This window comes from Salvelinus alpinus, chromosome 14, assembly GCF_045679555.1.
Source record: "Salvelinus alpinus chromosome 14, SLU_Salpinus.1, whole genome shotgun sequence".
Lineage (NCBI taxonomy): Eukaryota > Metazoa > Chordata > Actinopteri > Salmoniformes > Salmonidae > Salvelinus > Salvelinus alpinus.
Window position 1 is genome coordinate 37,075,624 of NC_092099.1, and position 15,261 is coordinate 37,090,884.

General features: G+C 40.8%; 1 protein-coding gene across 4 annotated transcripts in view; it reads left to right on the forward strand.

The window, feature by feature from the left end:
- LOC139538883 (zinc finger protein 385B-like) overlaps positions 1-9,032 on the forward strand; it is a 174,897-nt gene extending 165,865 nt beyond the window's left edge. For all 4 annotated transcript variants that reach the window (XM_071341404.1, XM_071341406.1, XM_071341408.1 and 1 more), the window contains 4 exons: positions 1,921-2,295; positions 2,670-2,854; positions 3,307-3,408; positions 3,663-9,032. In XM_071341404.1, the coding sequence (XP_071197505.1) occupies positions 1,921-2,295; positions 2,670-2,854; positions 3,307-3,408; positions 3,663-3,887 (887 nt within the window). In that variant the 3' untranslated portion in view covers positions 3,888-9,032. The remainder of the gene's footprint in view (positions 1-1,920; positions 2,296-2,669; positions 2,855-3,306; positions 3,409-3,662) is intronic.
- The last annotated feature ends 6,229 nt before the right edge of the window (positions 9,033-15,261 follow it).

Below are 15,261 nucleotides of genomic sequence, written 5' to 3' on the forward strand. Positions count from 1 at the left end.
GACTGCCTAGCTGGATGTTTGTTATTTTTCAGCCATTCCTGAACCTGTGACCAGAAACAAGCTACATACTATAGGCAGGACCAAAACAAGTGATCTAATGATTCTGTCTCTTCCCAGCAAAATCAGCAGAGCTGGGATGGTTGTATCCCCCATATACATAACATTCTATTGATTGCAAGAATGTTGTATAATAATTTAGATAGATTTAAATAGAAGAACAAAGTTTTGAATCAGGTGTTGTTTTGTGTATCAGTTCATTTTTTTTATATATATATTTTTTCACCTTTATTTAACCAGGTAAGCTAGTTGAGAACAAGTTCTCATTTAAAACTGCGACCTGGCCAAGATAAAGCAAAGCAGTGTGACACAGATAACAACACAGAGTTACACATGGAACAACATGGAATAAACAATAAACAAGCCAATGACACAGTAGAAAAAAAGAAAGTCTATATACAGTGTGTGCAAAAGGCATGAGGAGGTAGGCAATAAATAGGCCATAGTAGCGAATAATTACAATTTAGCAGATTAACACTGGAGTGATAAATGAGCAGATGATGATGTGCAAGTAGAGATACGGGTGTGCAAAAGAGCAGAAAAGTAAATAAAAACAGTATGGGGATGGGGTAGGTAGATTGGGTGGGCTATTTACAGATGGACTATGTACACATTGATACACATTGCCACCCAAATGTATTTAATAACCTTATCTTAGGAAATGTTATGTTAACTTTACAAACTGTCTTCAAAGACGTTAAACGGGTGTCCTGACTCTCTGAGGTCATTAAAGATCCCATGGCACTTATCGTAAGAGTAGGGGTGTTAACCCCGGTGTCCTGGCTAAATTCCCAATCTGGCCCTCAACCATCACGGTCACCTAATAATCCCCAGTTTACAATTGGCTCATTCATCCCCCTCCTCTCCCCTGTAACTATTCCCCAGGTCGTTGCTGCAAATGAGAACGTGTTCTCAGTCAACTTACCTGGTAAAATAACGGAAAAATAAAAAAAGAGTACATAGAAGAGTTTTAGTGAAAATTAGAGTTAATGAAGCAAGGTTTAATGAAGACTTTCAAATGCTAGTTTAGACCAAATATAGACCAGTGTAGTGGCGTGTAGCTTGTAGATGTCATAGTGCCAGCTGGTGTAGTTGGTGTAAAGAGAGCACTATTCTCTGAAGAGAATACTACACAACTTTCTGAGAGGATCACAAATGCAAAATGACATTCATGGAAAAAGCTACAGTGCGTTCCTAATGCAGGGAGTTGGAGCATGGGTTTGGAGGGTGAGTGTGGTGTGGTGTGGTGTGTGGGTAGGGGTGGAAGGAATGGAGGGGTGGAGGGATGCTGTGGGACTGTGGGTGTGAGCATGAGTTCAGGCACCTTGCCTTGTGGCAATGTCCTCCATGGTGTTCTGGTACAGTACATGGTTCTGAGTGGGTGGAGGGACAGGGCCTCTCAGTGTCACAATAGAGGGGACAAGAGTTTGACAACTAGGCTCTGTAACATTGACAGAGGTCCACATTGAAGCACACACATATGCACACACACACACACACACACACACACACACACACACACACACACACACACACACACACACACACACACACACACACACACACACACACACACACACACACACACACACACACACACACACACACACACACACACACACACACACACACACAAAGAGAGAGAGATAAAGATACAGAAAACACCACTGGCCAGTGGCTCGGTCCTACTACTGCTACTCAGCTGATCCCCCAAGGATCAAACTCTTACGCAACACACCAAAATAAAAATATAAGGGAATGTGTCACCAAAAGTTGTAATATTGTTAACGCTCCCAGACTAACTGTCAGATGTTGTGTCTCTCTCTCTTTCCTTCTCCCTCCCTCTTTCTTTCTTGATCTCAGAACAAATCGCAGTGCCTCCTAGCACGGCAGATGAAACCTTGGCTTCTCCAAATGCTTTCGTCCCCATCATCTCCACCTCCTCCTCCCTGGCAGCTTTAACAGCCATGGCCGTCCCCAGTCCCTGTAATCCCGTCCTATGTGATCCCACGCCTGCCAGCCCCCCATCAGCTACACAAGTACAACTACAGGCGCCTGTTATGAAGAGCAGTGGCAGCATCAGCACCAAGCCTGGGCTCACGGCCCCCACCACTGCCGCTGCTACAGCAACTCAGCCCACGCCAGAGTCGGAGGAGGAAAAAGCCAAAAAGCTCCTGTACTGTTCGCTTTGCAAAGTGGCCGTCAACTCTCTGTCGCAGCTGGAGGCCCACAACACAGGTGTGTTCCAGCATCTGTTTCTGTTTGCTCGACCGCCGTGTTAACATTGGTGTTACTCCTCCCGAGGAGTGCGTGTGTGTGTGTTGGGTGGGGGGAGGGGGGCTTGCACACGGGCTCAATATGTCAGATGTTTGTTAGCTAACATTGACACATATGGCTGTTATGTAGTTATAGTGAGGTCAGACGTAATACCCAGGTCAGAGAAACACTGTTGGATCTCAAGCTGACCAATGAACATTTTGGATGGGAAAACAAAATCTGTTCTACTTTTAAACCAAACAAATTAAATAGTGTTCTTTTTATGTTTTATTTATGGTATTTTCCATGTGCAATATATTTATTTATGTTTTTGCACTTTCTTCTGTCCCCTGAAGGTTCGAAACACAAAACTATGCTTGAGGCGAGGAACGGCGCAGGCCCAATTAAGGCCTATCCCAGACCGGGCTCAAAGCTCAAAGTCCAGGCCACCACCGTGCTGAAAGGCTCCGGACTGCAGAACAAGACGTTCTATTGTGAGATCTGTGACGTCCACGTCAACTCAGAAATCCAGCTCAAACAGGTACACCATAGTGTCTCGTGACAGGCCTTTCAAGACCCTTGGGTTTTTACCTCTCTTTAATTTTCTTGTGCACAAATGAAGAAATAAATCTTAGCTGATCAGCAGCCAGCGCGCATGCAAGATTTGTGAGATTTCTTTATGCCGATATTAGGTCAATCACAATACAGTATGGTCAGAGGGGGGACTGGGGAAACACATTCTGGGAAATGACTTATTTAAAATCCTAGAATTCACCTCTAAATATGTTTTTTTACATGTCAAATTGATTTCACTTTGGGAACTCAAGTTTGCTGTGCTTGTTGTCTTGTTACAGCTTGAAGGGACCTTACAGGCTTTTTATAATTGGCTCACCAAAATGTGTGTCCCGAATGGCACCCTATACCCTTTATAGACCAGGGCCCATAAGGATTCACACAGTAACGTCACTCACCTTTTTTGTTGTATTTTGTCAGCACATCTCCAGCAGAAGGCACAAGGACAGAGTGGCTGGGAAACCGATGAAGCCCAAATACAGCCCTTACAACAAACAACAACGCAGCTCCACAGTCCTGGCCGTATGTATCATATATGTTCCTAATCAAAGCCCCTCAAGAAAAGTTGATTCGACTTCAGGGATTAATTGTTAATACATTTATTGGCAGTTTCTTAAAAAAACATTTAGGAATATTGATGCATCAGTGGGCTTAAAGACGGGCCTTTATGCTCATTGAAAATAATGGCTTGTTGTTTTTGTACTAATTGCTTTCTCATTTAACTCCTCTCCTCTCCTATCCTATCCTATCCCATCCTATCCTCTTCTCTCCTTCAGGCAAAGCTGGCTCTTCAGAAGGACCTGGTGAAGCCTATCTCCCCTGCTGCTTTCCTCTCCAACCCCTTCTGCCCCACCACTGTCCCCTCCATCGCCCTGCACCCGCGGCCCAACTCCTCTATCTTTCAGACTGCTGGCCTCCCAGGCTCTATGGGCTCCTTCCTCCGGGCTGCTCCAGGGCCCATCCGGCCCACCACCGGCTCTATACTCTTCGCCCCATACTGATTCCTGGATCGTGACACCAGGGTCGTGTTCAGTAGGCAGAGAATGAAAGAAAATGGCAGAAACTGAGTGAATCAGGGTGGTACTATCTGAGCTCGTCCACTAATTAATGCTTGTTTTTGTCTCCCGTTTTCCCTACGGTGTGCCCTAATGGACACAACCCTGTGTATCGGTATGAGCCAGGGAGCCAGAGGTACAGTAACACAAAGGGGAAAATTACATGAGTAGACAAACAGGTCTCCTCTGACCACGTGGAACAGTGAGTGGATGACGTCCTACTACAGACAGTACCTCCCCGGTGTACTGAACTGAGAGGACTACTGCACTGCGAAGCTTGAACGAACAACAGTGTATTTATTTGACTGAACTTGCCTGTCTGCTTGCGTTGCCCTGAAGCATGAAGTACAGAGGTATAGTGGGCTCGCTAAGACCACTGAGGGCCTAAGTATTGGGTTCTTGTGGAATAATAAAGAGCATCAAACAGCTTCCTGAATGACTTGAATTACCATAGTCTTCCTATTTGATGAAATGAATGGACAGCTCTAGCTACATGCGTATGACAGTGTTCATCATAACAGCCCCCAGACAGAAGCACAGTCATACCTGATTCACACTATAGGGCCAACCTGAACCGCACTGGGCTGGCTTGGATATTTTCTTTTCACATTGTCCTTTCCAGTACGGTTTAAGCAACTACGGTGGATGTGCAACCAGGTCAGAGCAGTTCAGCGTGGCTCTGCTTGGTCTAGACCAGTAGTGTGAAAAACGGTATCATTGCACTTTTACAGTTGTTGCTTGATATCATGAGTCATGGACTGTACGTTAATACAGTAATGCAGTTTTGGCATCTGTTCTGTCCTGGATTGTGTAAGGCAAAAAGCTGAATCTCTAATTATGATCGTCAAATAGTCTGGCTTCAACTTACAGTAGATATTCATAGTAATTGTTTAGTAACAGTGTTCTCAGTTCCTCCACTTTAGAGAGAGAAACCATTCTCTTGGTTTTTCAGTAAGAGCCAAATGTTAACTTGAGATGGATTCATGTCAATGGGAGACTTCAAGTCTGTTCAAGAAAATGTTAGTTAAAACTCAGACACACCGGTACGATTGTCAAACGTTTGCCTGCCGACAGTACTTAGCACCTCTGAACAGAGTGTTGGCAGTCAATTTCTTTAATGTTCACACAGCAAAGACCTTGAAGTCGTCAGCCACTCAGCCTTGTTAAAATACTCCAAACCAGAAGGTGGCAGTAGCATTGTTTGGCAATGCATGTCTGTGTGCGTTGCTTATGGTCTAGATTCCAATGTTAGCTGCGGTGCTAATGTTGCTATTTTGTAGAACGCCCTTGTTGATACTAGCCAGATGGCCACAGCTAGATAACTACCTAGCAAGATGACGAAGAAACCATTTCATTTACTCACCATAATCACATACTGTAGGGTGTCCAATCCAATCAAATCTTTTGACCAATGGGTAAAATAATATGTTAATTCTTTATACAATCCTCAACAACAACAAAAATGGTCTAAACCTCATGTCTCTATCATAATCTGTTCAAAACTTATTGGAGATTTTATCCTTGTAGGATGGTTAAAATTAGGCTGACTAAATCAATGGAGGCCAGAGAAAAAAATTGTAAAAAAATCTGGAAAATAGCATTGCATCATCAAGGCTGTGTCAGAGTTTACTAGGAGTGGTGGGTTAGAGTCAGGCGCAGAGAGCAGAGGGTTCGGGAAATCGTAATTTATTCTCTGGCACAAAACGGTCAAGCCAAAATACAGGGCGCATAAAACAGACCAGCCCAAACACAGGACCAAACAGTCCGGAGAAAACAAACACGAAAACACATCCACAACCAACAGAGTAACAATCCCGAATAAACCTAGGCGGACCTAACAGGCTTAAATAGACATAAATCAAGAAACGAAACAGGGAACAGGTGCAACCAATAAGACAAAACGAAACGAAAAAGGGATCGGTGGCGGCTAGTAGACCGGCGACGACGACCGCCGAGCGCCGCCCGAACAGGCAGGGGAGCCACCTTCGTTGGGAGTCGTGACAGGCTGGATGCTGTGCGAGAATTAAGGCTACCTGACAGGCTTACCATTAAACTCGTCATCTTTCTTTTAAAATCCAGAGGACATAATACAATATAGAGGTAAGATAGATATACATTTTGAAACATGACAAGTAGTATTCTCATATTTTAGTATACACTGCTCATATAAATGCAAAGTTCCTATTCTTTTTCAAAGACTTCTCACATCAACAAGCGTATCTCTGTGACATGTCAACAGAGCACTGAGAGTACTGCAAGTTCTTTATTTTCAAAACCTTTTACATTTAATTCAGCACTTGGAAGACGACCACAAATACACTTTAAAACTCTCAAAAGTTTCGGCAGAGCTCAGTGCTTATTAACGGATGTATTAGGTTAAGATATCTGACTTTTTGGATACAATGTTAATGATACAGTATGTTTGAAAAAGACCCCACTGAATGATTCAGAACATGAAGAATCATATTTGTCTTGATAAAATGCATTTTATAACATAATAAGTGAAACGTCATTACCAAAGTGCAATTTGCCCAAAGTGGGTGGACACCCTACATACCACCTGTGCCAGCCCATAGCCAAAAGTTTAGCTAGCTAGCTAACGTTAGCATAGCTAGCACACTAGCTAAGGACATTGCACTAACTCCGCAGCTAACACAGGCAGCTGTTTCATGGAAACTAGCTAATTCATTGTGATTTAATTATAATGTTGTAACGATGTACGCTGAGAGTCAGGAAGCAAGTTCAGGCAGTGAATACATTTAATAAATAAACGAACATGAACAAAACAAGAAACACTAACAGTGCACCGACATGAAACAGATACAGAAACAATAATGCCTGGGGAAGGAACCAAAGGGAGTGACATAAATAGGGCAGGTATTCAAGGAGGGGATGGATTACAGGTGAGTGTCAATAAGCGCTGGTGCGCGTGACTATGGTGACAGGTGTGCGTAATACTCAGCAGTCTGGTGACCTAGAGGCCAGAGAGGGAGTATACGTGACAAAAGTCAATAGTGGTTAGCTAGCTTGGAGGATTTTTTTTGTGCTGTATGCATTGTGTCTGTACACTTAGCTAACGTTAGCTACCATTCCATAGCCTACATTGTACATGAAGTGTGACTGGCTCATCTGTGGATATACGGAGAAACTTGTTGTCACTCCTGTTGATTTTCCCACATGGGGGTTCGTGCTCTCTGATTGGCTCAAAGTAAATTTGTTGGCACTGATGAGCATCGCGATTCTACATGTAGAAATGGTAAGTTCGTCACTACTGGATCGGCACGCAGCAGGTACCTCTTTTGTTCTAGCAAGACAAGGAACGGCCTCCCTCTGTCATAAGTACCTATTGGCAGTCTATCGGCAGTGAGATTCTCAGTGTTTTTTAGGTGTGCAGATCTTAAGTCAGGACTTCACCCTTAAAGTAAATTATTCCTGTTGTAAATTATGTAATCAGTCATTCATTTCTTAGAGAAATAGTAGAATCTATTAGTTTTCATCACTTGTAATGAGTGAATTCAGGAAGTACAGATGTTAGACCAGTTTCTCAAAACAGGAAAATCCGGCAGCAACCGGACATGTAATTTATTGTGTGGATTATAATTAATGGACATTTTAGCAGGAATTGATCAAAAATGTGTTTGGGCAAATAAAGTCTGACATTTTTAAGTGGAAATAACTTACCATTGAAGGCTTTAGTTTAAAATATTTCCTGCAACAACAGGGTGATCAAATTAAGATCCTACATCTGTAAACTTCAGTTTATTTCAGTTTTCATGAATTGACTGAATTTAAATGGAATTGACCCGAACCCTGTTTGTATTACCCTTTCCAAGTTGCAATACTAGTTGTACAGTATGTTACGGAGGGGGACAGACAAACGAGGTATTTGTATTTTTTAACATGACAGAATATACAAGATACATTGAAATTGAAATGTACCTCTTCAAATAAATGTATATATTTGGATGATTTGCTCCCATATTACAATTGTATTTTCCATAACTGAAAAAGAATTGTAATTATTGAATTAATTAATTGAATATAGTTTATAAAGGAGACCTGATGTAGAGATTTTCAATAAAAGGGATGTTCATTGAAAGAGATATAAGATCATCATATCATCATATACTCTGTGACATGTACAGTATTTATTTTCACATTATGTTTATTGATGCAATTGATGCATACATTCAGTTGTATTTGAGATATGGCATTGTTTTATTATTTGTTTGTTTGTTAAACATTTTATTTGTTTTTATTAAATACCTAAACGTATCACTCGTATTTGTAAGGACCGACGCTGGAGTAGAGAAGCAGGTACGGGGAGTTAAACATTTAATCGAAACAGACATGGAACAAGACAGGAACAGCGTCAGCACGCGGGTATACATACAGTGGGGCAAAAAAGTATTTAGTCAGCCACCAATTGTGCAAGTTCTCCCACTTAAAAAGATGAGAGAGGCCTGTAATTTTCATCATAGGTACACTTCAACTATGACAGACAAAATTAGTATTTTTTTTACCAGCAACAGTGTGTGAAAACCTTGTGAAGACTTACAGAAAACGTTTGACCTCTGTCATTGCCAACAAAGGGTATATAACAAAGTATTGAGATAAACTTTTGTTATTGACCAAATACTTATTTTCCACCATAATTGTCAGGATTTGGCCAGGATTGTTCAAGTTTTGGTCACTAGATGCCCCCATTGTGCTTTTTTGACCCTTTTGTTTTTTCCCTTGTTCCAGTTATTAGTTGCACCTGTGTCTCATTTCCCTTGAAAGTATTTAAACCCTTAGTGTTCCTCAGTTCTTTGCTCTGTGTTTGTATGTTAGCACCCAGCCCCAGCCATGCTGTGAACATTTGTTTCTCTAGTTGGATATTCTTGAGGTACTCTGGTTTTGTTCTTGTTTATTTTTGATTATTCTTTTGAGGTTTGTTTTTTCCCTGCTGTTCTTACCACTTTGTGGATTTTTCCTTGTGTCTTGGAGGATATACATGTTTTCTCTTGGAATTACTTTTGACGTTGTGGATTTATATTTTTTGCCTGAAGATCTTTTCCTTTTTACTTTATTAAACCACCGTCTCTAGTACTGCTGTGTCTGCCTCATCTTCTGGGTTCTGCCGACTATTAGTGACTCAGTTTACTAAGTGACTGTTTCTCACACCGGAGACCCGAGTTCGTTACCGGGTCCTGACAATAATTTGCAAATAAATTCATTAAAAATCCTACAATGTGATTTTCTGTTGTTTTTTTTCTCATTTTGTCTGTCATAGTTGAAGTGTACCTATGATGAAAATTACAGGCCTCTCTCATCTTAAGTGGGAGAACTTGCACAATTGGTGGCTGACTAAATACTTTTTTGCCCCACTGTATGGACATATGACTATCAATGCTGAAGCAGGGAACAAAGCGGGGGAACAGACAGATATAGGGGAGGTGATTGAGTCCAGGTGAGTCCAATAGTCACTGATGCGCGTGACAAGGGAAAGCAGGTGTGCGTAATGCTGGGGAGCCTGGCGCCTGGGAAGAGCGGAAGCAGGCGTGACAGTATTGAGTTATTCCTTGATATTATAAGAAGACTGATTACTTAATTTGTCAACGTTTAAAGTATTATGAATATTATAAAGAACATTTCTTAATTAATACATTTTAGGTTCTAATATCTCCTGCTAAATTAATATGTTAAGATAGAGGAAGATATCATATGCTGATTATACATATTTTAAACGATTTCATATGCAACTGAAGATATTGCTCTTAATTTACATTACCAACTTTTTAGGTTCTTCTACAAAATTCAGTCATTAAGATTTGTGCAGCGTAATCCATCATGTGCTTTTGATTAAAAAAAATATATGATTAAATTATATACATATTCAAATTAATATTCAGCATATAAATATGATCTAATATGAGGTTATCTAATCTGAAACATATTGTGTACTATGCCAGCAGCAGCATATGTCCAGCTACAGTACATTTGCCTAGTTTAGAAGTTGCTTGACTCTGGCAATAAACAACACTATCTAACATATGTTCATCTGTGTTACGACATCACTCATCAATATATACAGTACCAGTCAAAAGTTTGGACACAACTCATTCAAGTGTTTATCTATATTTTTACTATTTTCTACATTGTAGAATAATAGTGAATACATCAAAACTATGAAATTAACACATATGGGATCATGTAGTAACCAAAAAAGTGTTTAACAAATCAAAATATATTTTAGATTTTAGATTCTTCAAAGTAGCCACCCTTGCCTTGATGACAGCTTTGCACACTCTTGGCTTTCTTTCAACCAGCTTCACCTGGAATACTTTTCCAACAGTCTTGAAGGAGTTCCCACATATTCTGAGCACTTGTTGGCTGCTTTTCCTTCACTCTGCAGTCCAGCTCATCCCAAACCATCTCAATTGGGTTGAGGTCGGGTGATTGTGGAGGCCAGGTCATCTGATGCAGGACTCCATCACTCTCCTTCTTGGTCAAATAGCCCTTACACACCCCAGAGTTGTGTTGGGTCATTGTGCTAAAAACAAAAGATAGTCCCACTAAGCGCAAACCAGATGGGATGACGTATCGCTGCAGAATGCTGTGGTAGCCATGCTGGTTAAGTGTGCCTTGAATTCTAAATTAATCACTGACAGTGTCACCAGCAAAGCACCCCCACACCATCACACCTCCTCCTCTATGCTTCACGGTGGGAACCACACATGCGGTGATCATCCCATTCACCTACTCTGCGTCTCACAAAGACACGGTGGTTGGAACCAAAAATCTCACATTTGTACTCATCAGACCAAAGGACAGATTTCCACCAGTCTAATGTCCATTGCTCGTGTTTCTTGGCCCAAGCAAGTCTTTTCTTATTATTGGGGTCCTTTCGTAGGGGTTTCTTTGCAGCAATTCAAACATGAAGGCCTGATTAACACAGTCTCCTCTGAACAGTTGAAGTTGAGATGTGTCTGTTACTTGACCTCTGGGAAGCATTTATTTGGGCTGCAATCTGAGGTGGAGTTAACTCTAATGAATGTTTCCTCTGCAGCAGAGGTAACTCTGGGTCTTCCTTTCCTGTGGCGGTCCTCATGAGAGCCAGTTTCATCATAGCGCTTGATGGTTTCGACGACTGTGCTTGAAGAAATGTTCCGCATTGACAGACCTTCATGTCTTAAAGTAATGATGGACTGTCATTTCTCTTTGCTTATTTGAGCTGTTCTTGCCATAATATGGACTTGGTCTTTTACCAAATAGGGTTATCTTATGTATACCACCCCTACCTTGTCACAACACAACTGAATGGCTGCTTTGCTGGTGACACTGTCTGTGATTTATTTAGGTATACAGTACCAGTCAAAAGTTTGGACATACCTACTCATTTTCTTTAATTTGACTATTTTCTACAATATTGAAGACATCAAAACTATAAAATAACACATATGGAATCATGTAGTAACCAAAAAAGTATTAAACAAATCAAAATATATTTTATATTCGAGATTCTTCAAAGTAGCCACCCTTTGCCTTGATGACAGCTTTGCACACTCTTGGCATTCTCTCAACCAGCTTCATGAGGTAGTCACCTGGAATGCATTTCAATTAACAGGTGTGCCTTGTTAAAAGTTCATTTTTTGAATTTATTTCCTTCTCAATGCAATTGAGCCAAACAGTTGTGTTGTGACAAGGTAGGGTGGTATACAGAAGATAGCCCTATTTGGTAAAAGACCATCTCCATATTATGGCAAGAACAGCTAGAATGTCATAATATGTCATAACAACTAACACAACTGTTAGAGTTGAGTGATATAGTATGAATAAATTCATAAAAATAACATTTTTAATTAAAATATGTAAATCATAATGTGAATATGTTGATAACCCGTTGTATAAAAGTGATAATGCCCAAGAAGCCAGTGTTTGGAGGATATATTGGCACGGGTGTTGTTAGCAAACCGTGGCAATATATCCTCCAAACACCAGCTTCGCGGGCATTATCACTTTTATACAACGGGTTATCAACATATTCACATTATGATTTACATATTTTAATTAAAAATGTTATTTTTATGAATTTATTCATACTATTTCAATCTTCCACAACATATAGTCCCGACGCAAATCTAGGGTCGTTCGTTCTATCGATTCAGTTGCCAGAGACCCGACCCAGTCGTTAAGTCTTTTTGTTCTGTATCTATGGACGCGACCCAGTCATTCGATCTAAATGTTCCATGGCCATAATGGCTGGCAACGTTCTTATCCCTTGCTAGCCAACTACGGCTAACTTACAGTCACATCAAACAGTGCAGCCAGGATACCAACAAAGTAGCTGATTTGCATTTGTTTAAGCTGTTTTCTTGTGACATTTATTTGGATACATCCATAACAATAAGCTGATGAGGTGCGACTTCGCCTGGCATAGAAAATGTGTCTCTCTCATCAGGACACTTGTTCAGGGGAGCTAGCCAACAACACCGCTAACACAATCACTTCAAACTGAATCAGGAAAGACTGCAATCTAGCTGCACTTCGTTTTGATGTACCTGTTTACTATTGATACTTATTTGTATATATCCATAACAATTATGCTGATTCATGACTTCGACTGGCTGATAAAAGCTGACTGCCTGTCTGTCTCATCCCCAGTAACGACACATTCATTACTATGCGATAGCTGGAGAGTTTGAATATTGAAACAATGTTACAAATGTCGGAGAGACAGACAGTAAGGTTTATAAAAATCTCCGCTGTTGAAAACGAAATGTTAGTCTAAAAGAAATGTGAGATAATGTCTAAATGTATTTTATGGTGGAGATCAAGTTTATAAATTGCCTGGCTGGGCTGATGAGACAGTGGATTAAATAGGCATTTTAATGTCATAGATTTAGCTGGTGGTAACTCGTGGAATAGACACAGGTTGGAATGCGGTTTTAACCAATAGTCTGGCTTTTTTTATGGCTGTTTTGGAGCAGTGGCTTCTTCCTTGCTGAGCGGCCTTTCAGATTATGTCGATATTGGACTCGTTTTACTGTGGATATAGATACTTTGTACCTGTTTCCTCCAGCATCTTCACAAGGTCTTTTGCTGTTGTTCTGGGATTGATTTGCACTTTTCGCACAAAAGTACGTTCATCTCTAGGAGACAGAACGCGTCTCCTTCCTGAGCGGTATGACAGCTATGGGGTCCCATGGTGTTTATACTTGCGTACTTGTCACGGCCGTCGTCAGAAGGAGAACAAGGTGCAGCGTGGTGTGCGTACATTTTCCTTTTATTTTCATGTCGCCAACAAAACAAGAAACAAAGACACAACCGTGAAGCTTAACAGGGCTATAGTGCCACTAACAAAGATAACTACCCACAAACACCAAAGGCAAAAAGGCTGCCTAAGTATGATTCCCAATCAGAGACAACGATAGACAGCTGTCCCTGATTGAGAACCATACCCGGCCAAAACATAGAAATACAAACCATAGAAATAAAGAAACTAGAATGCCCACCCTAGTCACACCCTGGCCTAACCAAAATAGAGAATAAAAGCCTCTTTATGGCCAGGGCGTGACAGTACTATTGTTTGTACAGATGAACGTGGTACCTTCAGGCATTTTAAAATTGCTCCCAAGGTTGAACCGGACTTGTGGAGGTCTACAATTTTCTTTCTGAGGTCTTGGCTGATTTCTTTGGACTTTCCCATGATGTCAAGCAAAGAGGCACTGAGTTTGAAGGTAGGCCTTGAAATACATCCACAGGTTCACCTCCAATTGACTCAAATTATGTCAATTAGCCTATCAGAAGCTTCTAAAGCCATGAAATCCTTTTCTGGAATTTTCCAAGCTGTTTAAAGGCACAGTCAATTTAGTGTATGTAAACGTCTGACCCACTGGAATTGTGATACAGTGAATTAGAAGTGAAATAATCTGTCTGTAAACAATTGTTGGAAAAATTACTTGTGTCATGCACAAAGTATATGTCCTAACCGACTTGCCAAAACTATAGTTTGTTAACAAGAAATTTGTGGAGTGGTTGAAAAACTATTAATGACTCCAACCTAAGTGTATGTAAACTTCCGACTTCAACTGTAGATTGGATAGAGATACCAATATCTGTAATTATGATATGATCTTATCAAAAGATGCAAGATGTAATCTCAAATATTTTCTTGACACTGCATATTTAGTCACTTCTCCTAATCCAGTGATATACTGTATAATCCTGGCTTTCTGTTCAGTGCAGAAATGTTGTATAATGCCTTCTTTTTGCTTGGCAGGTATTACTCATATGTGTTGTGCCTACTGCCTCCTCTGATATAACTAAGTACCTCCAAGTACTTTGCTCTGTCTGATCTCAAAGCCAACACACCTCCACATTTAACACTCTGAGTCGATGTCAGGTTTAAACATACAGCCAACACAATTTTATGTTTAGCACTCTAAGACTCTTTCAGGTTTAGCTAAACGTACAGCCCACACAACTTCATCTTACATTCCATCTGTTTGGGAGATAGGGAGATAGGCAGCAATTACAGTACGAATAGGCCTACAGCCACACAATCATTGCAGACTGCCCAGCATCTCATCATTACCACTGAACGCATTGATACTTTCTACAAAGTCGTTTCTTTACCAAAATCAGCCAGTCATATTTTACACATGGCCTTTTTTATCAATTTGACTTGGAATACTAAGTCATAGTATAGATATGGATGTACAATGAACACAAATATAAACGTTTTTTGTCCTATGTTTCATGAGCTGAAAGAAAATATCCCAGAAATGTTCCATATGCACAAAAACCTTATTTCTCTCAAATGTTGTGAACAAATTTCTTTACATCCCTGTTACTTAGCATTTTTCCTTTGCCAAGATAATCCATCCACCTGACAGGTGGGGCATTTTAAGAAGCTGATTAAACAGCATGGTTATTACACAGGTGCACCTTGTGCCGGGAACACTAACAAATATGGTTTTGTCACACAACACAAAGCCACAGATGTCTCAAGTTTTGAGGGAGATTACAATTGGCATGCTGACTGCAGGAATGTCCACCAGATCTGTTGCCAGATAATTTAATGTTAATTTCTCTACTATAAGCTACCTCCAACGTCGTTTTAGATAATTTGGCAGTACGTCCTACCGGCCTCACAACGCAGACCACGTGTAACCCCGCCAGCCCAGGATCTACACATCCGGCTTCTTCACCTGCAGGATCGTCTGAGACTAACCACCTGGACAGGTGATGAAACTGTGGGTTTGCACAACCAAAGAATTTCTGAACAAACTGTCAGGGAAGCTCATCTGTGTGCTCGTCGTCCTCTCCAGGGTCT